General features: G+C 39.9%; 2 protein-coding genes across 3 annotated transcripts; both read left to right on the top strand.

Moving 5' to 3' along the window:
- Nucleotides 1–1,940: 1,940 nt before the first annotated feature.
- On the top strand, nt 1,941–5,936 carry rbp5 (retinol binding protein 1a, cellular). The gene is made up of 4 exons (XM_004550789.6): nt 1,941–2,354; nt 2,753–2,937; nt 4,724–4,825; nt 5,658–5,936. The coding sequence occupies exons 1-4, from the start codon at nt 2,279–2,281 to the stop codon at nt 5,709–5,711; spliced, it is 417 nt and encodes a 138-aa protein (XP_004550846.2). The 5' UTR covers nt 1,941–2,278; the 3' UTR covers nt 5,712–5,936.
- A 1,196-nt stretch (nt 5,937–7,132) lies between these two features.
- c1s.2 (complement component 1, s subcomponent .2) lies at nt 7,133–22,816 on the top strand. 2 transcript variants are annotated; one of them, XM_076890070.1, is made up of 11 exons: nt 7,133–7,224; nt 17,671–17,869; nt 17,968–18,148; nt 18,709–18,834; nt 19,042–19,235; nt 20,771–20,921; nt 21,022–21,137; nt 21,244–21,328; nt 21,416–21,550; nt 21,637–21,711; nt 21,793–22,816. In XM_076890070.1, the coding sequence occupies exons 1-11, from the start codon at nt 7,145–7,147 to the stop codon at nt 22,617–22,619; spliced, it is 2,169 nt and encodes a 722-aa protein (XP_076746185.1). In that variant the 5' UTR covers nt 7,133–7,144; the 3' UTR covers nt 22,620–22,816. The 2 variants fall into 2 exon arrangements, with proteins under 2 accessions (XP_076746185.1, XP_012774524.2); XM_012919070.4 differs by lacking the exon at nt 7,133–7,224 and adding an exon at nt 17,411–17,553.
- Nucleotides 22,817–26,316: the final 3,500 nt, after the last annotated feature.

The raw sequence follows: 26,316 nt of genomic DNA, 5'->3' as shown, positions 1-26,316 counted from the left end.
ATTTTATTTTGCATTTATTCAATTTCTAAAGCTTCTCTGGGTTGGACCATTTATAAACTCATCAAATTCATTTTCAGTTAGAAGCATTAAGCAGACTTTTTCTGCCTCTCTGGAAGTTTCGCCCACAGCAGGTGTTATTGAATTTGTATTTTCTACTCTAGTTTTTATTTTTGTTTTGTTTTTAATTTTTGTTTTGAATTCAGTTTAATGTCAGAGTGGCTTTGCTTGTTTCAGTTTCCTTCTTATTGTTTGAAAATGTTTCGTTTTAAATGAGTTTTTATTCATTTCAGTGTTACTTTTAGTCTTTTGAAGTATTATTTTAAGGAAAATCCCCACAGCCATTGCAACAAATCACATAACTTACTGAAAGCATTTGACTCACAGTCATGCAGTCATGATAGAAAATCTTACTAAATTAGCACATCCTAAAACTAAGGATATTTTCTCTAAAATTATTTATTTGAGTTCAAAAAATTGTTTTAGTTTCTATTTTCATTTTTTCTTACATTTACCCAGTTTCTGTTTGCAGAAACCAACAGACTGCTCAGACCTCCTTTAAATCTCAAATTGATACTGATTATGTAGCTAACTTTGGTATTGATCTGATACCAAGTAAATACAGGCCCAGCATTGGCGATACCAGCACTGATACTTTTAACTTATAAAGGCAGTTGTAGAGGAGAGTAGTGTGTCATGACATATAAGATAAATCACTGTTATGAGGTAGATTCTGAACAAACTGTAGCAACCACTGAATCAGAATCAATAATGACTTAATAAAACAAAACACACCTTTCAGCTTTTCAAGTATTTTGAGTTTGACCTGGAATTTAAAAGTGATCTGGGTCAACTTCAGTTGTTTAAATGTGCTATAGGCCAGCGGTCCCCAACCTTTTTTGCGCCACGGACCGGTTTATGCCCGACAATATTTTCACGGACCGGCCTTTAAGGTGTCACGGATAAATACAACAAAATAAAACTAGTACCAGTATCGAAAAAAATAAGATTTATTCATAACACACGTGAAAAGACCGAGGAAAACCGAGTTAACAATAAAAACGATAACAAAATAACGCTGAAAACCGATAAAAACCCTGAAAACCATACATTTCACACCTGAGCCTCTACCCTCGCGGCCCGGTACCGGTCCGAGGCCCGGGGGTTGGGGACCGCTGCTATAGGCTGTAAATAAAATAGACACAAAAACATTCAGACATTTTATAGCGCATGTTTCAAGTATATGAACTAGTTCAATCCACTGTTGGCACTGATACTATAGGTATTTGGATTGATCTGCACTTTTTTTGGATGGAACACCCTTGGGAGAAAGCAGAAGGCGGCACACAGGTAAGAGACACAATCTGGCCCTTTAAAATGTTTCATTGGTTAACTATGAACTTGTTTTCCTGCCTCTCACCTGTTGGCGTAACAAAACTTGCTATACTATATATACTAAACTTCATCAGTACCAGTTGGGAGGCTACCAACAAGGAAACACCTACAAAAGCATCAATCAGTAAAACATGAAAAACCTCTGTGAGTTTTCTTTTGTATAAATAGGGTCAGAGTTAGCCATGTGTACTGAAGAGGACTTTCATTAAAACCAACCGATCAGAGGAAAGCTGGCTTAAACGGAGAAAACAGCCTTTTTGAGAGGAATGATTAAATGAGGTCTGTACATCAAAGTAAATAAGGACGATTTGGAACATGCAAAACTTCTTTAGTATGGTCAAAGAATAAAAGATGGCGCTGGAAATGAGCATATCAGGTTATCCTTGATGTCTCTTTGTTCCTCGCTTTGACTTTGTGCTGCTCAGCTGCTAGTGCACGAGCATACCCGTTTACTTAGTGCATCAACCAACCCTCTGCATGTCTGGGATCCGAAGCGCCGCCTCTTCTTGCAACTGATCCCTCTGAGAAAAGCATTAGTAAAGATGAATGAACCTCCCCCTGCATGAGGTCCTGCAGAAAAGGCCCCGCTCCCTCCCTGGAAACGATTGCATATACTGAGCGTGAGTCACCACCAGAGTTGCATATTTGGAGCAGCTTGCAGCATAACCGAGCACCAAACTCCAGCAACAATCTGCAACAGGCAGCACTCATTCCACGCGCATTCCCGTCAAATCCGGGTCCATTGTCCAAAACGTTGCGCAACTGAAAGTGATATCACAGGAACCGGCAGCTTGTCTGTGAGATCCACACGGGACTGGAGGAAAAGCAAGAACGAGGAAAAACGGGGATTTCTGGAGTTTCGGAAACAACAAAGAAGAAGAAAAAAATGGCAAAACCTAATTACAGCGGCACTTATCATATGGTGGAACAGGAGAATATGGATTCCTACCTCGGAGCTTTGGGTACAAATCTTTATACAGTATTTTAAATACTTTTGTAATCTTCAAGTGCGTTGCTTTTTGTAACAGATGTGCAGTTAAAACCCTCCAATGTAACAATAATCTTTCATGTCTTTTATTTTTTTAAGTATTCATATGTTCACTGACTCGTTGCCATTAGGTTACTTTAAAAGGTAACCTTAAGTGTCTGATTTAATGGTGAGGACCATCTTTATTTGCTGAAGCACATTAGTGTAATGAAATCACCACCTTGTCCTCTGTGTGACCCCGGATCCATTCACTCCCTCACACTGTGCGTCCCCTCTGCCTGCAGTGTGTGTGAGAGACAAAAAAACCTGCTTTACTGAAGTAACAGACTGTGGCTCATGCTACAACATCTCTCTCTCTCTTTCTTCTCTTAGATATAAATTTTGCTCTGAGGAAGATCGTCTGTCTGTTGAAGCCCACTAAAGAGGTCACCCATGACCCGGCCACAGGAACCATGAAAATCCGCACACTCACCACCTTCAAGAACTTCAACATGGATTTCACTATTGGAAAAGAATTTACTGAGGACCTTGGGCCAGTGGATGGCCGTGTGTGTCAGGTACGTGTTTTGGTTTTTCCAAATGTGCACATCGGCATGTTTGTACATGCACGCAGTTTTAACATTACATTGATTTTATTAAGTCATTACTTGTTATACAAGTTTGATTTGCATGCTTAGTGTTCAAACAAAGTCAACACACCTGCTGAGGTTTTTTTTTTCCATAGCTGCTACTTGCTGCTTAGAGGAGGGCTTAAGAATTGCAGTAACGTACATTAACTCCACAATGATTTTGAAAAGGTCCAAGATAGGAGGAGACCTTGTGCTTGAAAGTTTGAACTTTTTTCTAAATAAATATGTTTGTCACATAAGCATTTAAAGCAGATCTGCTGTGGAAAAATATGTAATGTATTTTCACTTGCCAAGGTGAAACTGGGTTAGGTTTCATTGCTTTGCATGATGTTCAGGTGTGAGTGGGACGGGAATCGAAGGTCAGATGTTCAAAACACGAACGTGCATCACAGCCCGAATAGATGCGGCTCCTCAGAAAAGGATTTGCTGATGCTCATCAGGCTGTGAAGGCTAAAACCACCCCTAAAGAGTTTGGTCTACACCAAAACACAGTCAGACAAATGATGGAAATCATAGGTTGTTGTTGCCCTCCCCAGGTGTAGTCAACCAACAAATATCACTCCAGGAGCAACATCCAAAAACTTAAAGGCCTCTCTAACAGTGACAATCTTCAGCTTACTGAGTCTAACATCAGCAGAACTTTAAACAGCAATGGGGTGTGGAGTAGGGCTACCAGAAGAAAGCTGCTGATCTCCATTTGCAGCTTGCAAAAGATCTAATGGGTGGCTGTAGCTCAGGTGGCAGAGCAGGTCAGCCACTAATCAGAAGGTTGGTGGTTCGATCCCAGGCTGTCTCCTCGCTGCATGCCAAATATCCTTGGGCAAGATACTAACCCCGTGTTTGCCTACTGGTGGTGGTCAGAGGGCCCGGTGGCGCCAGTGCCCGGCAGCCTCGCCTCTGTCAGTGCGCCCCAGGGCAGCTGTGGCTACAATGTAGCTTGCCATCGCCAGTGTGTGAATGGGTGAATGACTGAATGTAGTGTAAAGCGCTTTGGGGTCCTTAGGGACTAGAAAAGCGCTATACAAATGCAGGCCATTTACCATTTACCATCTAATTGAAAAACCAGGACACTGAACTATAATTCAGGTAAAGATGATATTGAAGCAGAGCTTTTTGGTATAAAATGAGAAACCAGTTTAAATGAAGGAAATGTTGATGGTGGCTTGTTTTGCTGTTCTTAGTTGTCTTTTTCTCATTAATGAAGCAATGAATTCTGAATGATACCAGCAAACTCTCAGGGAGGTGACAGGATGCCTGTCCGTGGACTAAATCCCACGAGAATGTGGGTTATACAACAAGATAATGGCCTCAAACTCACAAGTTCCCCCATCAAAGTGAGGCAAAGAAGAATGAAGATGTAAAATGTATTTTTTGTAGTCATTGCTGTCTACATGATACAAAAAAATGCAAAGGTTCATAAATTTTTTCCACTCAGAGATCATTTTTCTCAGCAAACAAACCAGAGTCAGACTTAAATAATCTAATACATATAAATCTTAAACTTAAATCCACTTGTATAAAAATCAGATGTTTTTTTGTCACATGTTTGAACAAATGAAGTATATTTTAAAGGGTTCATGACCTTTCACGGATCACTGTATTAGTCTCCCCTCTTTGCGCTGCACAAAGCTTCTTGTCTCTGTGTGGCTAAGCGTTGTGTGAGCTACTGTACATGCTAATGTCTCACACTAACGGCATCTCTGTGGTTACACAGACTACAGTAGATTGGGACGGAGACAAGCTGGTTTGTGTACAGCGAGGCGAGAAAGAGGGACGAGGCTGGACGCACTGGCTGGAGGGCGACAAGCTGCATTTGGTAAGGATGTACGAGGGGAAGAAGAGGCCAGTGCAGAGAGAAAGCAAGGAAGAGGGAAGAAGGAAAATGAAAGCTTAAAGGGAAGTGATGGAGAAATTGATATGCTAAATGAGGGAGGGTATTCAAATAAGGCAGGTTTTAGAAGTTATTCATTTCTGTTACCGTCTTTGTGTGAAGAGGTTTTTATTAAGAGGTCAGTGGAGTTTGTACATGCCTAAGGCCAAACTACGACCTGACAAAGGAGTACACACAAAGGAGGCAGAGGAGCCCTGAATGCACGTCTTTATGGAGTGAAGCTCAGAGGCACTTTTGAGCTCAAACAGTTCAAGCTCATAGCTTATCTTTCATTACTGGTTACGTTTTCAAACGATCTACATTGTTCCGCTAAAAAGCTCTCACGAGGTTTTTTTTAATACCTTTGTTGCAATCGGGAGAAAACAATGTGTTGTTGATGCTAAACTCAAGAGAGAATTGGGAAAGAAATGCCAGCTAGGATCAAGACTTATAATGGTGGGTTTTAGAGATTACACAAAGCAGGGGAAGGGAACAGTGAGGGACTAATATAGAGGCGGAGGAGGAAAGTAGAGAGCGGGCTGAAAAGACCTGATGAATAGATGGTGAGAGAGTAGAAGACGGATTACGAGGTCAAAGGATGAGAAGGAGAGAGGTGGGGTGGAAATGGTGTCCTGGACACAATCCCAGTTTTGTGCTCGTCTTTAATGTGCCAAATGTTCTCGTTGTTTCTCACCATTCATTTACACCCTCTCACTTCGTGTTTTTCTTTTTTTTTTTTTTTTTTTCTTTTCTCGTCTTTTCCACTTCCTCTCTGCAGGAGATGAGAGTCCAAGGAATCAAAGCCAAGCAAGTCTTCAAGAAGGCAAACTGAAGTCACAGGAAATGTTTTACAGCGAATAATCCTATTAAAACAAAGTAGCCGGTACAAGAGTCACGTTTATAGCATTTTTATTATAATCAGCAGTACTGAATATTGAAAACAGAATATGAACTGAATATGTCTGATGGGTTTAACAAAGAGAAGAGAGCAGTTTAGCAGAATGACTGCATCCTTCCCCATATTGCACAATGTTATAAAGAAGTCATAATTCATGCATCTGTCGTGTTTCTATTCCGTGTTTTAAATTATACAAAATGTGTGTGTGCGTGTGTGTCTGTGCGTGTTGCTGCTTCATATCTAAAGTCATTTTCACTCATGAACTGCAGCCCTGAACTTTTACAGAAAGTACCAAAGTAAAAAAAATGCAAAAACGACAACAAAACAACAAAACAGTCTGACAGAGTCAGCTCAGACATTAGCCTTTAACCTCCTGTTCCCTGGTTCAAAGTCTATGTGAAGCCGACTATTTACTGATGTGTGCTGCATGGCAGAAAGGAAAACTTGAATCAGTGTGTTCATGCGCATTATAATGATTTACATATACAATACATTCAAATCTGAATTACTGACTTAAGTGGGAACAATATAAGTTAAACAACTCAATATATACAGATTCCATTAAACGGTCAGGATAGCAGTAGATTTCCCACTATCAACAAATCCAAGGAAAAGCTACAAAGATTCATGTATTTTCTGATTTCACTATCTTATCAGCAATAAAACGATTTGTTCCTATAAAGAAAGCAAATCTTTTAAAAGCAAAGAAAAAGCCTTTGGTCATCGGGATACCTAAAAATGTTTTTGAAATGGGTGGAAATGATGCTATTTTTGTAGGATTTATTCCCGCTGCTCAAAAATACTCATAGCAGCAGCAGGATGTGGGATGATGAAGGATGATATCACGCACTGCGTCACTTTGGCTCACTTAAAATGTAAACTATATTAGGCTCTGTTTGTTACTATCACCGCTTAATTTTTTTTGGTCATTTCGTGAGAATTGTTGTAGTAACAAAACTAAACAAAAACAAAACATGTCAGATTATTCCTGAGAACAGGACACCACTGTGCATCACCAGTGTTTTTTCAGCTGTGTGGTCAGGACAGCACAGAAATGTCACTTCATTTGAGAGGAAATTCTCATGAGTGTCCTGCAGGTGGCATCAGTCAACCTTCAAGGGACCTGAAAGAGAGCCCAGTCTCTCTCTTTTGGTATTAAAAGGGTTTAAAGGTCTTGAAAAGAACTGCATTGCCTCCGATCCAGTGAGGGTCTGAGGTTGGGTAAGTATGCCGTTACACTGGATTATGTCCCACAGTACTCGTCCTCCTGTGGCTCGGATTGCGACCTGAAGAAGTTGTTGCAGTAACTCGCGTTTCCATTCGTGTTACTGGATTCGACAAAGGAAACGGAAGCTTTCAGTGGAGTTATGGGGTGGCTGGTGTTCAAGGTGTCCTCTGTGCAGGAAATGACCAAAGGATCATCTGAAGAGAACGATAAAATCATTAAGTATGACCATTCCTCACTGGAAATGCAGTTTTGCACTTTATGAGCTGCAATGTTTGTAAGATGAATGTAAATGAGTTCCTGAGAAACTGCAGAAATGACCAACATATAGCATCCAGCTTTAGTGTTGTGTCACATAGATCAAGAGTGTCAAACATAAGGCCCCAGGTCCAGAATTGACCTAGGAAAGACCCCAATCTGGCCCACTGGATGGCTTTGGAAGCTTTTAGACCATTTCTACCCATAAAACCCTCCCTCATCGCCATTCACAATCAGAGATGGGCAGTAACGCGTTACTGCCCATCTCTGATTGTTACTTGTAACGCGTTACTGTAATCTGATTACTTTTTTCAAGTAACGAGTAAAGTAAGGGATTACTATTGCAAAAACGGTAATTAGATTACCGTTACTTTCCCGTAGGAACGCTGCGTTACTGCGTTACTAAAACCGTGATTTTTTGCGAGAATGTCTCACGAAGATGACGGACGCGAGTGCAGCGTTAGTGACAACAGCTGTGTGCAGATCAACAATGGATCACATATCGATTGTGGGAGAGAGTATGAGCGTGTAGCGTTTAAAGCGTGGAAGTACTGACCTTACTTTGAGTTTGATTCCATAAAAAGTGACAAAAACATTAGCGTCCATCGTGCGTGAGAAGAAAACTTCTTTTTACAGCGAAAAAAACCCCTAAACTTCCAAGCAAGCACCGAGTGCGCAACGATGTAATGGGAAACTCACAGAGAAACTCGCGGATTCTTCAATTGACCGCGGCACACCTGCACCAGGGTAAACCTCCGCCTACTGCAGTCCTGCTTTACAGGTGAAAATAGAGCACAGGACCGCTGAGTCTTTGACTTTATTTATGTTCTGCTGTGTTTTACTTGCATCTATTTGAAAGAGTGAGTGTAAACACAAAAAATATTTTATTTTATGTGCTGGAATGTGTAGAAAATAGGTTTAAATGTTAAACTAATTTATTCAACTCAGAGAATGTTGCATATAATTAAATTTTTGCTTGATGCATAAAGTTAAAAGATTAAAACTGATAAAACAAGTTAAAAAAAGAGACTTTTCCATTTGATTACATTTTTTATGATGGATTATGCAGTAAAAGTAGAATTGGGCTGAAAGATCTATCGCTTTATCACCTCTTCAGGTTGTAAATCGTGTTTTAAAAAAGTAACTAAGTAACTAAGTAGTAACGGGATTACTTTTTTGGGGAAGTAATCAGTAATTCGTTACTGATTACTTTTTTTGAAGTAACTTGACCAACACTGTTCACAATACACCAAGATCATTGATTTCTAGAGTTGTGTAATTTTATGCGCGTTCTCACGATCCAAGCTCAAAAACTCACGGTGACACCAGAGCAGCACTTCTTTACCATGTAGGAAAAATGAGTCATACTGTTGAAATTGTGGTTCTTTGTCCTATTTTAAGTTATCTCATTGATTAAATGTGTAGTTCAACTTTTCACACTGACAGAAATTGTAGTTTCACCCATCTGGCCCACATAAGATCAAAGTCGTGGCCTGCGATATAAAAAGAGTTTCACATCCCCAGCATAGATGAAGCAGGCTTGTCCTACATGAATTAAGGCCGTGTTTTGACGATTTTAGGGGGAAATGCTGTTTTGATTATCAACCAAGGCTGCCACAGTCTCACCTAGGTGTTGAATTAAGCTGAGATCATTGGAGATTTATTATTTACATACATTGTTCTTGTATTTCTGCAATCACTAATTCCAATGTCAAACACTAAGTGTGTGTGGAGAGATAACTGAGTTGTTCTAGGCATTATGGGGCTGTGCTTAGAGTAGATACAGTGTTGAAAAACAATCATTATAGTGAAATTAATAACAATAATGTTTCAACAAGCCAAGCATGTGAGCAAGGTTTTATAATGGCACTAAATACGGGTGAAAATGTTTTACAGAAAATGATTTTCGAGCCTAAACAAGTGGACTGCTGCACCAACACAAAAGTCTTGGGGCACTTTTGTTGCACGCAGTGACTTTGTTTCAAACTTAAATCCTGCTGTTTGAGAACAAGTCGGTAACATTATGTGTAAATGATGTAAAAGAGTCGATGTGATTCTTCACCTTCGTTAAAAATTGGTAACTTGCAGTCGGGCATGATGCAGGTTTCTTGGCAGTAAGAAGGCTGCTCTCGAGGCATTACATCTGGAATGGGAACCACTGCTACTGGAGTAACACAAATACTGGATCGAGCTGTCACACAGACATCACAAATCACAAGGGAAAAAAAAGGCATTTTAGCTTTATGCTCACAAACATGCACAAAACATACAAATAATTCCACCAGTTGGACTTTAGATGGCACTAAAGCCTCCCCAAAACCCCCAAAATCCAAGGGGTTGAGTTTGACCAAAGCACCTCCATGTAAAAAAAAAAACACCAGCCACTGGTCATTAGAGTCGCGACATTGAGTCCCTTCACTGTCTTTTGACCATCTGTGTGAACTTTGTTCTGAGTCAGCTCCGAACAGCTCTGAGAACAGCTCTGAGATACAGACAAGCAAACCAAGGCTGTTAGAGTTCCCGAGACTAAACAGAACATTAGCCATAAGCAGGTTACTAGGGCGATCGTGGCTCAAGAGTTGGGAGTTCGCCTTGTAATCGGAAGGTTACAAGGCGGCTCGGACAGTCTCGGTCGTTGTGTCCTTGGGCAAGACACTTTACCTACCGCCTACTGGTGTTGGCCAGAAGGGCCGATGGCGCGATAACCCTAACCCTCGCTTCTGTCAGTCTGCCCCAGGGCAGCTGTGGCTACAACTGTAGCTGCCTCCACCAGTGTGTGAATGGGTGGATGACTGGGTGTGTAAAGCGCTATACAAATATACAAAGGCCATTTACCATTACTGATTTTTTTTTTTTAATCCACTTTTAGTCTTTGTCAGCTTTGTTCAGTTTGTCAACACAACTAGCTCGAGAAGGCGTGTTAATTACGCTTGTTTACTGAGACCGGGGTTTCTACATGACTGTGAGATAATTGCGCATGTTGCAATAACTGCTGTAAACTAGCCCCTGACTAATACTGACCATTTCACAACGAAAGAAAGGAAAACTAATACTAAAACTAAACAGTTTTAAACAACATACACGCCAATAAAAATAACCAGTGTGTAACGAGACTCAGGAAACGACTGATTAAATAAAAACCCACAGAATTAAAATAAATTCAAAACTATAATTACTCTGAAGTGTTTCTAAAACGAGACTCAAACAAGTGGCATTAAGAAAAAAACTTTCTGAGCAAAGAGAAACTTCCAATTTATATCACATACTGAAAAAAACATAGCAATAAATTATTACTAGAAAACAAAACTTTGAGCTGCACAAACCAACATATACAGTATATTTATACCATCTACTGTACTGAGCTGGCAGTAAAAATCCTAAAGATAAGTATCTCCAAACCTCAGAAGATAAAACTGAAACTGTTTGCATGGCAGGATATTATGAGGCTATGAAAAAGGAAACTTGCATTTTGGTAATTTCTCTAGTAATAAGCCTTTGATATATCCACGTGCAGATATGTGGAAAATACAGGCATTATGTCATGAAATCAAAGGATCTTATTGGCTCAGAATCACTCTTAAACTTTTCCCACATGACTGTACAAAGAGTAACAACTGGTGCTTTTAAAAGTAACACACACCCCTTCCTGTAATATTAGCAAAACGGCACACACGCTCTCTAAGACAATAATTATATTCTGTGAGTTCATCAGTGATTTCCAGTACTAGCACATTGTTTCTGTGGAAATAAAAGAAATGTCAGTGAAATAGAAGGGTAGCCAAAATAATAAGCTGTGTGACTGTGTCACATACGTAGGAATTGTTTCTCAGTATGAGCTGTCTGCCCGTGAAGAGTGCGTCACATTACACCAAATAACTGTGTCAGCCTGAATATGTACAGGATGTGGTTTCCTCATTGAGACAGTCATGTTCGCTAAAGCTCCTCGAGCATCAGACTCGGCTGCTGCTTTCTTAATCTGTCAGAGAGTTCAACTACATCATATCCTTTTCAAGCGAAAAGAAAAGGAGAAATTCAACTTACTTTACATGAAAGATCACATTTTAATATTCAAAAAATCCAGTCTGCAAATGTAATATTAGGTTTCCCTGAGGTTTTGTTATTAATACACTGCAAGGAAACAGTGGGAGGCCATGTTTGAGAGAGATAAGCAGTGACCTTCAACTGTAAGACTTCAAAGCCAGTACCCTCTCACTGTTGTGGCTTAAAGCATGAGTAGTTACTGCCAGTGGGTGGGCTTACACGCACATCATTTTGCCGCCTCTTCAGGAAGACAATTATGAGAACAAGTGTGAGAAAAAGTGGCAAACATGCCCATCCGAGTGACGTGTCGTACACACCTGCATTGTACGTTTTGCATTTCTTTCTCCAGAGGATGAAAATCAACACGATGACGATTGCGGTCAACACGAGCCCTGACCACAAACCTGCTGGCAACATCCAATAACAATCTGGAAAACAACGAGAAGAAAATGTTCTTAGGGCCATGCCGAGTACATCTACAGTGGGTTATTCACCTGATTGCACAATAAATTTTCACAAGCGTAATATAACTTCTGGGAAACTTAAAGTGGGAGGGAGTGATTACTGATTACAACTCATGTTTCTTCATTAATAAGGTAGTGAGTGAAATGACTGTGACGAGGAGAAACTGGATTTTTTTCTGACTTTATCAAAGAAATAAAAAGACTGATTATTGTTAGTGAAAGATTATATGCATTTCTTTTTGAATTTGCAGGTGGTGACTCATGATCCGTGGAAGCTCACTTAAAGAAAACTCTTTCTGGTGAAGTGCCAACATGTCTAAGCAGCATTAATTCTTAATAAATGGCCGCAATCCACTCCAGAACAGTCCAATCATTTGTAACATACAGCTTTACGTACTGTGTTCATAAAGCAATGATATCTACAACAAAATATCATAAGGTCTAAATGTGCTGTATAAATATGACTCGCATATTTGTTAATCACATTGCTGATTATATGTTGAATACATGTTTAAAATAATATTTTGAAAGATATAAATTATATGTATTCAATTTAAATCAGTTTTATTTAAGGGAGGGAGCCAAGGCAAAAGACGTCAGTTCAATATATTTTCAAGCATTCACTTACTGACTGTACAGCAGGTTAAGCCGCTTCATCATTCAATTCAGTTCAATTTTATATGCATAGTGCCAAATAAGGTAATAGAACAATCAGATGACTTCCCCATCCATGAGCAAGCAATTAGTGACAGCGGGAAGGAAAAACTCCCTTTTAACAGGAGGAAACCTGGCTCAGGGCAGCCATCTGCCACGGCAGGCAGAAACAGGACAAAAGACACACTTGGAAGAGAGCCAGAGATGAATGAAAACTAATCATTAAACACAAAGTGGTGTATAAACACTGAGAGTAAAAAGAGGGGAGTGAAGAAGAAACACTTGGGAAGCCCTCCTCAGCCTGTAGGAGCTTTATGGTAATGCAGCAATGCATTATAGAGTTATACACTATTATACTTTAAAATATATTGGATTAAATAATAATTTATGCTGTTTTTTCTACCTAAGAAGATGAAAAAGGTAAATCGGACTCTAATTTAAACCGTTTTAGGTTAAATTTAGACTTCAACATTAGACTTATGTGTGAGTTTCACTACTGATTTGACTCAATTTAATGGAAATAAGTATTTAAGGGGCAAAATATGCATTTTATGAAACCTGAAAGTAGGCTTTAAAGCTTGCATAACATGACTATATTTAAAATGTGATAAACACTGGAAATCTTCACCATCTTCAACATCCCCACCCCCCTCTCAGTATCACCCCAGCAAATATCACAGTAGTTAAAAGAAGTCATCTCATGCGATATTTGGACTTGATTCATTGTCTGGAGTATATTTAGACATTTCAGTATGTCTGTATTCTTTGTCTGTGTGCTTCTTCTGCCCCCTCTTTTTTTTTTAGCTGCTCAAAATTCAATGCGCCTCACAAAAACACTTCCTGTTAAACAATGCATGTGGCTTCATGCTTTCCCAGAAGTGACTTTGATAGGTGAATTTGTTTTTAGTACTGAAGCAAAAGAATGTCTTCCTTTGGTTTCATTAAAAAGAAATACCACTGAAAAATAAGGCTCGGCGGGGTCGTATGCAAAATCATTTTTCGCGGTAATGTAGATGTTCACACGAGGTATTTTAAAAACTTTGATGGTTTTTAAAGTTTTCTGCTGACACCACCATCAAACTGATTTTTAATCCAAAAAACTTTAGCCAAAAGAAAAATGACTATTTCCATATGCCATTACTTATATTTGGTGGTGTGGCTCTGCTTTGGGACTTCTCTGCATTTCCATGCTCAGATGGGGAAAGCCTACGGTGAAAAGAGCAGCAGCAGGACCCCCTCACAGAACAAAACTAACGTCGATTACGACAAACATCACATGAATTGAGTCAGACGTAGTGTGAAAAGAGGGAGCTGGGGTTGCAAAATAGCTCACACTGCAGCTATAAACAGGCTAAAGCAGTCTAAATAGGACACCCTACATAAGATTTGTCAGTTTGAAGCACAGAAGAGTGTCAGCTGACATGTGCTGATATTAAGATCAGCCGTTATCAGCTGATCTACTGGGACTGTGGGCTGAGCTCAGCTTAGTAGCCTTCCTGAAGTAATGCTAGGCTCAGTTTGTGGTTTAGATGTTTCTGAAAGAAAGTTAAGCACCTCTTAACCTTCTAAAATTAAAATCTAAGGTGGTGAGCTAGTTAAGCAATATACGTTCTTAACATCAGGGTGTTAACAGGTCAAAAATTAATACCTAAATACAGCCTTACAGGGTTACTGATGTGGCCATACACCACAGCACTCTGCTACCTAACAAATACTACTCTCTTCTTGTCAGTGCCTTGAAAGTATCTGCCCTAAACCCATGTTTCTTCAGAGAACTACACCAACTCATGGTACAAAGACCGAACTGACGCTTCAATATCTTGCTCAAGAACAACATCTTGCTTCAACAAACTGACTGGAGAAGTTTGTGAGTGTACCACTCACCTTCCGACTTTTCTTTTTTAAGCTTGAGGATATAAATTTCAGATTAGTTAAATGGACCACACAAATACTCTTTGTCTCGCATTTAGTTGTTGGAATTTTACGCTGGCTGACTGTGAGGCTGTTTGAGTGGCACATTAATTTAGTGTTATTTGCCGCTCACAGCCTCTGACTAGATATGATGTTTGGTTTTTAAGGCAAGCTATAGATGTAGTGAGCGTGAACTAGAGCAATATTGAGGTCCAGTGGGCTAAACTATAGCTACTACTTTAATTTTACATGAAAAATGTATATATTAGTAATTTTGCATCAATACATCTTCAACTTCCTTTCTTAATTATAGGTCCTGTTACAGGAAGATAATGTCAACAGGAACTCAGTGAATCACTCAGCATAAGAGCATCCGCTGACAACTCCATCTCTCTCTTTTTTTTAACAAGATCTCAAACACTGATAAAGCCAGAAACTTACCAGATTTGAAGTTTCCACAAACTGCATCTCTTTCACTATCTCCTGGAATTTTCAGCACTCCTCCGTAGTCCTCACATCTAAAAAAAAATACCACCAACAACAGGTGAACACAATAAATATGAATAATAATAAAATAATAAAAGTCGCAATTTATAGTTGTTGTTTTTAAAAAAAAAAACTGGACAAGCTTTTGCTACAAAATCGGTGTTAAAGGGATTTAAAGAAAAAGGCCTCCTACAAGCATGGGAAACTGTTTCAGCACAATTTTTACAGTCTGGATGAAATATTTACAGTAGGTAGGATGTGGGATGTTGTACGTTTCGAGTTTGTAGACTGAGGGCACCAACCGAAACCAAGAGACTAATTTCGGCTCTGTGTCAATGGATGACTAATTCACTCACAGTCTACATAAAACACACAGTTCTTCAGATTTAATAATAACATAATAATAATAACAATGATAATAGTTGTAATGCAGTCTTGCCTGGTGTGAGGTTTACAGGGTGACACATAATCTGTTACGTTGCTGAAGGTCCCCTTTCCACATGGAGCACAGATTACGTTACTCGTGCCGTCGCCTATAATGAGGAGTGAAATTTATTCACCTGACTTTGTGGCACTTTAGCTAAGAATGTGAAACATCACTGGAGAAAATTATCATCCATTATGATTTTTATAGTTCAAGGTTACCTGGAGTCTTGACCCCTTCACCCACTTGGCAGCGGGTTACAGGCAAGCAGTGTTCACATTCAGCATCGTTGCAGTAGAAACCTGACACACACTTGCACACTGTGTTTGCTTCAGCTTTGCATTCATTGAGTGTCTGCTGTTTGATACCTGAAAGAGCAAGGGAGAGACGTTATTTTCTTTGCGTTTAAGTGTGTGTGTGTGTGTGTGTGTGTGTGTGTGTGTGTGTGTGTGTGTGTGTGTGTATAGATGGGGGTCGTTGATCGCCAGTTCAAAGTGTCAAAGTGGCTTGAACATAAAGAACAGTGAAAACCCACCTCACAGTTTCTGCGCTATGAAACATTTTGAAAGTCTTGAACTTGAAAATGTAAGTTCCTTTATTGTCTCAAAATCGTCTCTTAACACAATTATCTTAACATAAATCTGAGCTAAGCTCTGTGGGATTTACAATTAGTTCAAAATGGAAATTTAGTTTAATTCAATTTTCCCTTGAACTTTAATAGCGCCAAATGACAACAACAGTTGCCACAAAACACTTTTGGACGCTGCAAAAACACAAAAATACAAAGAAACTTCAACAGTCAAACGACCCCTTGTGAGAAATAAAGAAGATGTTAAAGAAGTGGATCTGTGAGCATGTGGTGCTGACTTGGACAAACAACAGCAAAGCAGGTATTATTACTCCATAAGTATAGATATCAAAAGCCATCAGCTTTCACAATCTGCAACATCATTATTGCGCAGTTTCCTGCTGTCCAACAGTATATTTCTTTCTTTCTTTTGCTGTGAAAGCAGCACTGCTAGCTTTTTTGTATTTTGCATAGTAGAGTTCAAATACGGTCTTTCTAGTTCTATATCGTCGTATTTCTATTAGAAATAGACTGAATTGTGGTTCTGTGTTTCTTTGACTGAGCTTCTAAGACTAATGCTGCGTGTATGCCTGTGTAACTTACTGAGAAGGCATTGCTTGCAGCGATGGCATTTGTCCACATGATTTTGAGAGTCTGTGTAGAACCCATATTGACATGTGGCACACTCGGTCTCTTTTGTGCCATCGCATGCTGTCTTCATGTACTCTCCTGACAAGGTGAAACAAACAGACTTGTATATTAGATGTTGGTTAATGAAAATACGTTTTTTGAAAATTGCTGTGCAGCCTGTAAAGAAAGTTTGTTAACCGAGGAGAAACGTGAGGAACTGAAGCATTGTCGTATTCACTGACCTGCATTACAGCGTTGACAGCATCTGTCACCATACTCGAACTGATCTTCTTTGCACATTTTGTATCCTATTCGTCAACAGCCCTCCACCTGCGTGTAAACTCTCTAAACTGTAAAAGCCTGCGTCTTTTCAAGCTGTTTCTATACCTGAAAATTGGCTAAATCGGTATGGTAGCTCAGAAGATAAAATCCAGAAGTGAACTCTGTCGATCGCCTTGGCTTTTCTGATGATCAAGCAGTTGCTGCTCAGGTTCATCTGCCTCCACTCTATTTCTGACGTACTGTCTCTGATTTGTTCCCCCTCCTCACTCAGTCTTACCTACTTCTAATGTCTTTTCTAGTCCTACACAGTGGAAAGCCCCAGTGACCCTCATCTGCTGTTTCTCCCCCTTCGCCTCTCTGTAGCTCTGTCGTTCCTCATTTCCTTCCTGTACTAGCCTTCTCATGTTAACTGTAAATGTGTTTCCGTACTGTAGCTACAGGACTAAATGCTGATTTTGGCACTCGAAGTGCACAAAGGAATATTTCCTTCATCCACTACACCCTTTCCTTTTATCCTGTCACCATTGTTTCAATACAATATTTGTCCCGCTGACAAAGGATCGGTGTTGAGTTGAAAAGTGCAAAGCTGCTGAAAAGCTTTTGGCTCGGTTTGTCTTCCTGTTGCTCCACAGTCACCCTCCTGTTGCCGTAGATGCATAAAGAAACTATCTAGAAATAGATTTATAAATGCTTACGGGTGCAAAACATAAGCAAGAGAGGAAGGGGGCAGCAGGAAGAGGGTGAAATAGAAATTAATATGAAAAGAGGAAGGAGACATGTTCAAATGCTTTATTTGAGAAGAGATTTGATCAGGACAAGATGTTAAGATCAAGGTGGGTTTGGATTTGTTTAATTATCACAATAGATGTGCAAAGAGTGATTACAGAGTGTCTGTCTCTGACATCCAACTACTTAATTTCTGTTTCTGTTTAACGCTACATTTTCTTCAGTCTCCTGCTTCTCCCGCTCTTCCACTCCACGTACTGCATGCTGCTGGGATGGGTGGAGTCTCCAGGTTATCCCAATGGGTACTTACCTCATGCTAGTCTAAATTGGAGCAGGTGCGCCCCCAAAGGTCACAGCCTCTCCATAAGGTTCATCCACCTGGACCTGGAGGACAGTATCGACTGTGAAAATGATGCAGTGAAGGTAAGAGGATATCTTACCATATCAAGAATATTAAATTTTGTTAATACCTGCCACATACTATTGTCTCATTATGCCTCTCATCTTTTTTTCCCCCTCAGATCTTTTCAAATGGAAACTTAATTTCCGTTTTGTGTGGCACAAAGGAATTTGAGGAGCTTCAGTCCACTGTAAATCCTGCGCTTTTCTCGCCCCCGGGTGGCTGCCTCGCCCTTTCGTTCCACTCGGACTACTCAAACATAAAGAGGCACACCGGCTTTAGAGGCTTTTATACAACCCAAGGTGAGAATCAGAGTAGAAATCTGCAGAAGGAGCTCAGCTTGTGGAAATATACTTATACTTTTGTAATCATATTTCAAGGAAGTCATTTTTAGAGAATAAATCACAGTGTAAAAAGCTTTTTGTTTAATAAAGAAAACATAAGATTAAAAAACATTTGTGTGCAAGAGTTTGTCTTCTTGCACTGCAAAAAAAAAGTGCTGACGACACTAACGTGACTGATGTTTCACCTAAACCTCGTCTAGTATCAGTAGACTCTTGTTCCTCTACTGAAGACTTTTGCCACACATGTTACCTAGAATACAAACCAGGAGAACTGATGCGAAACTGTGGTTTTCTCTGATTTTTTTTAATGCAAGAGATGCAAAATGTCAAGGATTTTTGTTGTCACTCTGTCGAGATGAACAAACATTTGCTGTTTGATCACTTGTTGAGTTATGACTTCTGTTAAAATGTTACGATAGATAGCATGATTGATATATTTATCAAGTCATTCCAAGGAATTGTTTTTTTTTTTTTTAATGCTTTTCTGCGTTTAACCGTTAGCTCATTCCCTCTGTTAGACTATGACGAATGCAAGGATAACGAAATCAGCCAATGCACCCAGTTCTGTCACAACTTCATCGGAGGGTACCACTGCTCCTGTCGCCACGGCTACCACCTGGATGTGGACAACCACACTTGCACTGGTACAAATAATCAAATTTGCTTCCAAACATTCAACAGAATCAGGATTTAACATGTCTGAAGGAGACAAAAATACACAAAGAGAAGTGAAAATGGGAAAATAGAGGAAGCAGAAGTATTGTGGGGAGATTTTTGGGAAGGTACTGATTGTGTAAAACTTATGATTTTGTTAAAATGAAGGTAATGGCAATGATCTCTCATGTTCACAGTGAACTGCAATAAGGACCTGTCAGGAAAGAGCAACGGTATCATATCCAGTCCTTCCTGGCCCAACTCGTATGCAGAGAACGCAAACTGCCAGTACACGCTGCTCGTCGACTCCCAGTCTCAGGTGGAGCTCGAATTCTCGGACGTTTTTGATGTGGAACAAGGCCCCAATGGTCAATGCATAGATGCACTGAGAGTAAGTGATGACTCAGAATATGCAAATACCCCTCGAAGCTGTGTGTGTGTTCCCCCCAGAAACTTTAACTTTGCATATCAATAAACAAAGAGGAAGTTCAGAAAAAAAAGTGTTGTAACCATGGATTTGACAACAGACAGTCATCCTATTTTTGACGTTTTATGGTTTCTCTGTGTTACACATTTGGGTTTTTTCTTTGTGTACCATTCCTGTGTACATTGATCTCATCTTGTTTAGTTTCAATTTGACATATAACCTAATTATTATTTTGTTGTTGTACTGTTGTTGTTTCTTGTTTCAGAGCCACAGAAAAAGAGTCTCTAATGACATTTGAAATAAATTTTCTCCCAAATAATAAAATAATAAATGGATAAGTGCTAGAAATATAAGTTAGGCTAGTTCTTTGTCAGTGTTAGACATCACGTCTTTTGTCATTTTCATCTACACAGGAACTTTAAGGCTGATATTTTTAAGGTCATATCAGGCCTCAGTTCTTACATTTAGAGCCCATGTCGTTCACCAAGTAACAGCAGTTTTTTAGCCCTTAACCAGGAAGTGAAACTATTCGAGATTCAGAATCTCTTTTGTGAGATACCTGAGACAAGCGCTAACCAAAAGGGGGAGGGAGGGTGAGTACAGCTGCTACCAAGAGAAACCAGAGCTCCAGAAGAAAACCCCCAAAGCGGTGGGAAAAATGTGCAAACTCCAGAGAGAGAAGGGCCCTGCTGGGGCTTGAAGCCCAGGCCCCTCTTTCTTTGAGGAAATGGTGCTAACAACGTCACCAACCTGCTGTAAGCACATTCAGAGGAAATGGTGCTAACAACGTCACCGCCCTGCTGTATGCACTGTCAGAATTTCCTCCAGGATTTCTCTGTAATTGACTTCAATCATTTTTATCTGAAAGCCTCCTGTATGCATTTTCTGGCAACATGTTACTTAAATGTTGTGACTTTTTTTTAAGTCTGTCGCCTTCTAAAATTGACGATCTTGTTGGCTGCTGCTGTGTAGTCTCAGTTACAATAAGGACAGGAGGCTGTGGAGGTTTGTGGTCAAAGATCCCTCATAGAGCCTGGAGGTGTGTTTTAGGTCATTAGGTCTTTTTCAGAAATGAATAATCATCCCACTGAGCACAAACCACTGCAGGATACTGTGGTAGTCATGCTGGTTAACAGACTATCACACCTTAGACTTGTATCAGTAACCACATAAGCAGATGCAAACCATAAATCCAGTTTTTAAGTGCAACCTTATGTCTGGAAAGCATTGATGTGGGTTATAATATGTGATTTCTAAGGCTGGTCTTCCTCTGTAGCTGGGAGGACAACACACTGTTGTGGGCCTAATGATTTCTTTTTTTTTTTTTTTACAAGGGTTTTCTTTTTTTAAACGTCCATGTCAGAATGCTATAAACGGATAGTCTCGCACATCCATCGAGCAGTTGTGTTCAAATTCTTGACAGGTGCTGCACGTCTGCATCTTAAAGAAAGTCTGTAAACTTGAACTTGGTGACAGTGCCTGTGTTGTTTTGTTTGCAGATTGAGACTCCCTCTGGGACTCTGGGACCGTTCTGTGGCAACACGCCTCCCGAATCGCCATTTCTCACTCACGCAAACAAGCTCACGATCCGTTTCACCACTGACGACTTTGGCACCAACAAAGGATTCCACCTCAACTTCAGGACCAGAGGTACTGCAGCCTCCTCATCTCAGACACAGCTGGTAAAGAGCATCTGTTTGGATGTTTGTTGGAAACGACTGTGACTCTTCTTCTCACATCTTAATTGCAGATAAGGTCTGTCCAGCAGTGGTGACCTCACACTCCACCGTGACTCCCAAGAAAGCAGAATATAATCGTGGTGAAGAAGTGAAGGTCACTTGTGAAGAGGGCTATGTTGTAAATGATGTGAGTGCAGAAAGAAATCTGAAGTGTATCCTTGACATTTGATGTAAATATTTAATTTATTAAATAAATTGAATTCTAAATTAAATTACATTCTCATTTTATTAAGGATAAAGGCATCCATGATGTGAAATCAGAGTTCAATGCAATGTGCCATAGCACAGGCGTATGGACTCCCAGCTACACCTGTGGATGTGAGTCTGACTACAATTAATTTCAGATTTTTCTGTTTGTGTCTACTTGTTTTTTTCACACTCAGTATCATTTTTTCTCATATATAGTGGTCAATTGTGGACTTCCTGATATACCGGAAGATGGTATTCTTCAGTTGGTGGGTTCAGATGACCCACAAACTCAATATAAAGACCAGATCCAGTTTAGCTGCAGCTCAAAGTACTACACGCTGGAAGGAGATGGTGATTACAGGACGTTTTTGCTCATACCTTTTCTAGTATCACTGATCTGTTATTCCTTTTGCAAATTTCTCCTTGACTCTTTTCAGACACATTCATTTGCGGTGCCAGTGGCGAATGGATATCAACTAACGGAAATGCAGAGTTTCCAAAATGTCTTCCAGGTACGGATGTATTCCTTCTGTTTTTCAATGTCACTATTCGTTTGGAGCTCTGGGTTTAATGATGACTTCTATTTGTTTCAGTGTGTGGGCAGCCTGAAACACTGATAGCAGGTACAGGAAGAATTTTGGGAGGTCAGGATGCAAAACTGGGAGAAATACCATGGCAGCTATTCATAAAAGAGCCCAGCAGAGGAGGAGCATCCCTGATAAATGATCAGTGGGCTGTGACAGCGGCTCATGTTGTGGATGGGCATGAGAACAGCCCTTTGAGTGTCTTTGGTGGACTGATAGATAAAACGACAACAAATGCCCCAAGCGCACCTTCCTTGATCACTAACAGGATCATAATTCATCCTGGCTACAGAAAGGGGATCACTGGAAGTGCACGCACTGATTTTAACAATGATATTGCTCTTATAAGATTCACCTCCAGAATCACATTAGGCCCAAACCTGCTTCCCATTTGTCTGCCAGAAGAAAACAGTGATGTGCTGGAAAATGAACAAGGTACAGTGTCAGGCTGGGGGGTGACAGAGAAAAAACAGTTATCAGATGTTTTAAAATATGCTCATGTTTCAGCCTACTCACGCAGAGAGTGTGAGAAAACACCTGTCACTTCACGTGGGAACTCCATGATTTTCAGTAATAACATGTTCTGTGCTGGAGACAGCGGGAAGGACAGTTGTAAAGGAGACAGTGGAGGTCCTTTTGTTTTGCCCATGTTGTCTTCTAGCAGTGGGCCTTACTATCTGACTGGGGTTGTGTCATGGGGAGCTCGCTGTCTGATTCCCCAACGAGACTCAACTGCAATAGTGAACAAGGGTTATTATACCAAGGTAGGGAATTATGTGAAGTGGATTAAGCAGACAATAGAGAGAGTAGAGGCAGAAGAATCAGAGAGAAAGTAAAATAAATGATGAAGAAAACACTCTGTTATATACGATAATAAAATCATTTTCAGGGCTGATTCACATTTTAAAAAATTACTTTGCTTATAAAATAAAGACCGCAACCTTATAATCAAATGTACCAAAATAAATAACACAATCAGAACAGCTTGTTATTTCTACATTGTTTCCTATTAAAGAGAAATGTTTGCAAATCATCTGCAGACAATCTGTGTGTGTGTGCGTGTTTTCAATTATTTAATCCCTATTAGTTAAGAGACACACAAAGCTGCATTTTTAAAAACTCTTGTATAATCAGTATATTTTCCCTATAAGTGACAGCAGGCTATGATCTTCTTTTCCTTTCCGGTGCTTCTTTTAGGGGTTGCCACAGCAGATCATCTGCCTCCATATCACCCTGTCTCTATAGTCTATAGCATCTTCTTCTGTCACACAAACCCTCTGCGTGTCCTTCCTTCACTACATCCACCTTCCTCTTTTTCTTCCTGCCCGGCAGCTCCATCTTCAGTATCCTTTGTCCAATACATATCCACTACGCCTCCTCTGCACATGTCCAAACCATCTCGACATCGTCCCTCTTTATTTTCAAATCGCTTAACCTGAGCCGTCCTTCCGATGTACTCATTTCTAATGTAGTTAGAACCATAAATTAGAGGATCATCACAGTGCTTTACAGACAAACAAGCTTTCTCACATTAAAAAACTAACACCAGTAGCTCCAGATGTTGCTCTCAGTATTGAATTAATTAACCAATTCGCCTATTTTTTTTTTAAACAATTTATTTTTTCAAAATAATTCTTCAGTTATTTGTTATTTTTGTGGCAGAGGTCTGGCTATGATATCTACTGTTATAACATACAGACACACTCTATAAGAAGTGGTGTATTGTTCTGATATTGCATGACAGTGTCTGCATAATAGTGCATGACAACTGAAAACAAGGCCCTCAAACCAACAGCCTGACAGAGCCACACAGGAGAAGGGCACTTATTTTTAGACAGCCACAAACCATCGGCCTAATCCCTGACACTGCAGTGTTTAACATCAGTATGAGAAGCATGTTCTAGCGTCACAGCAGTGCAATCTTCATAAAAGTTGTTCTGATTAATACTGCAGCCAATATGCTCTTTAAAAAAAACTAAACTATAATTAAAAACAACCCTCAGCTCATTACGAAAACAAATCATGGCTCCAGTCTCACTTCCTCATTAGGGGTAGTGATGCTCTACTGCCGCTTAGTGGTGACACATATTACTTACTGTAATTCTATCCATCCAAAACAAAACTGAACTTATTAACTGCCCGTTATATGTTTTTTCCCCATACATTCACCTGTATTTCTTTTCCGAATACAAAAATGATCAATGCATGAATGTGCATACTTTAACACATGATCAAACTGCGAGGCCGTCTCACCAATCGGATGATTGCAAGACCCAAAGAAACTGAGTTAAATGGTGAGAGAGAGAGATGCTTGTGTTTAAAAAACAAACAGAATTCAGTTGCTTTGCTTTGGCCTTCAACAGCAACAGATGTTGGCAGCTGTAGACGGTGCACATGGGGTAAGTTTGAATTTTTGGTTATCTCTCACACAGGTTTCTGAGACGTCCTAGATTCAGCCGAGTGGTTTTACTTCCTAAACTGAACTACACTGTGACAGAAAACTTAAGATGATATAAAGGAGAATCAAACATCCAGCTAAACGCCCACAAGTCAAACTAGCCAGCTGCATGTGAGACCACAGACTGTGAGAGTCAGAGCTCATGGAGGCAATAAATATACTTTAAAAAACACAGACCTAAAAATAAATAAATACATGATAGATTTGGCCTTATTTCAATGTCCTGCTCATTTTTCTCATAGTGAAGTCTATGAAAGCTTATGTAAATCACAGGAACCAGCTAATATTTAGAAATGACACAAATGAAATTATTGTATGGGGTTGGTTGGCATGCACTGAAAACAATATAGTTACAAAGAATGACGCGATAAATGTAAATAGTGTGAGCATTTAATTCAAGTCAAGTCAAATTTATTTGTATACCACATTAAAAAAACCCCAGCTGCTGACCAAAGTGCTGAACGGCTGAAACCCCCCCACAGTGCAACATCTGCTTTCATCTAAACCTAACCTCCTCTACCACACCAGCTCTCTGCATGTTCTCCTTCAGCTCATCCATGAAGTTTCTCTCTGGTCTTCCTCTTTTCCTCCTGTCTGACATCCTCTGTCCAATACGTCCACCATCCCTTCTCCGCAGATGTCAAAACCAACTCAGCCTGAGCTGGTCCTCAAATTTTTAACCCTGTTCTTCTCGGTCACTCCCAGTGAAAGTCTTCAAACCTTCAGCTCTGCCTCCTGTCTTTTTGCTACCATCTCCAAACTGTACATCATAACAGCTCTCACTACTAAAAGCCACCTCGACAGTACAAGACTCCGCTATACAGTTACACCTAAAGTATAAAGGTCCCTCTTTCAAGGAATGAGTTCCCATTTTGGACCGAGAAAACAGATGATTTAAAACTGTAAATGACCATCACTGAACAGAGGGGGTGGCTCACACGCTCTCAGTCTTTAGATGCCTTCCCAGACACTTCAACCCCGACTCACATCTTACACCAGGTGACCTCAATAGATCATGTGATAAGGTAGTTCAAGGTGTCACGATGGTGTCATCTACACCTCTGACCCATTCCCCTTATTTTAAGGTCATTTGCAAACAGGATTCCATTTAAAAGCACAGGTACACACTGCAGACGTTGCACGCCATATACCTTTATATATTAGAGATATTTGTATTATTGGAGCTACTGAGCAATATTTTGTAATGTCATGTATTATTTAATATAGTACTTTAACTCATTTCTTACTATTTTTACTGTCTTGGACCAACTGGGACCACAGAATTTTCTCTGGGTTTAATAAAATATTCTGATTAGGAGTTTGCCTTGGTTCATGAGATGATGCACATGATTGAAAGTATAGGTCAAGGGTTTAAATATTTGGGAGCTCTACACGCTTTGGTCTTAGAACTGGACAAGCCTCTTGGATGACAGGAGACATTTTTTTCAATTAAAAAAGACAAGAAAGGAACGCCCAGTTGCTCTCTTTTCAAGCACGTAAGTCTCATTATTATCTTGGAAATCTTCCATTTTCCTCACTATGTCATCTGCAAGCATCATACAATCACAGGCCCGGAGACTCTGCTTGACCTCATCTGTCAACCTGTCCAGTGGATCAAAGCTGACCCCTGATATCATCCCACCCCAGTCTGTCACCCATATCACACCCCTCACCACTGCCTTGTTGTCCTCATACATGTCCTGCACCACCCTCACTTTCACCCTCACTCTGCCACACTTCCTCATGCAGAACCACACTTCCTTTCTTTGAACTCTATCTTATGCTTTCTAAAGATAAACAACGACACAGTGCAATTCCTCCTGACCTTTTCTAGACTTCTCCATCAAAACAAAAATAGCATCTGTAGTTCGCTTTCTTGCTCAGTGACCATCACCTGTCAGCCTAGCTTCAAAAACTCTTTCCCATGGGTTTATCCCTTTGTAGTTTGTACTACTACTACTACTAATAATAACAATGAATTATCCTTTGTACTACTTTTTAATAAAAAACATTAAGAAATATTCATTGTTTTCATTAAAATGTGTATTAAATGTATCTGTATTAAAATGTGTTAG

Source organism: Maylandia zebra, linkage group LG11 (assembly GCF_041146795.1).
Source record: "Maylandia zebra isolate NMK-2024a linkage group LG11, Mzebra_GT3a, whole genome shotgun sequence".
NCBI lineage: Eukaryota > Metazoa > Chordata > Actinopteri > Cichliformes > Cichlidae > Maylandia > Maylandia zebra.
This window is presented reverse-complemented; position numbering and strand designations above follow the sequence as displayed.

What these genes read in the sequence shown, in the direction of transcription:
- c1s.2 (XM_076890070.1), top strand. Translation starts at nt 7,145, where the DNA reads ATGGGGTGGCTGGTGTTCAAGGTGTCCTCTGTGCAGGAAATGACCAAA. An exon ending in AGGGCTATGTTGTAAATGAT is followed by an intron (nt 21,138 to 21,243) that starts GTGAGTGCAGAA and finishes CATTTTATTAAG; the next exon opens with GATAAAGGCATCCATGATGT. An exon ending in GTTTCCAAAATGTCTTCCAG is followed by an intron (nt 21,712 to 21,792) that starts GTACGGATGTAT and finishes TATTTGTTTCAG; the next exon opens with TGTGTGGGCAGCCTGAAACA.
- rbp5 (XM_004550789.6), top strand. Translation starts at nt 2,279, where the DNA reads ATGGCAAAACCTAATTACAGCGGCACTTATCATATGGTGGAACAGGAG. An exon ending in TGGATGGCCGTGTGTGTCAG is followed by an intron (nt 2,938 to 4,723) that starts GTACGTGTTTTG and finishes GTGGTTACACAG; the next exon opens with ACTACAGTAGATTGGGACGG. An exon ending in AGGGCGACAAGCTGCATTTG is followed by an intron (nt 4,826 to 5,657) that starts GTAAGGATGTAC and finishes TCCTCTCTGCAG; the next exon opens with GAGATGAGAGTCCAAGGAAT.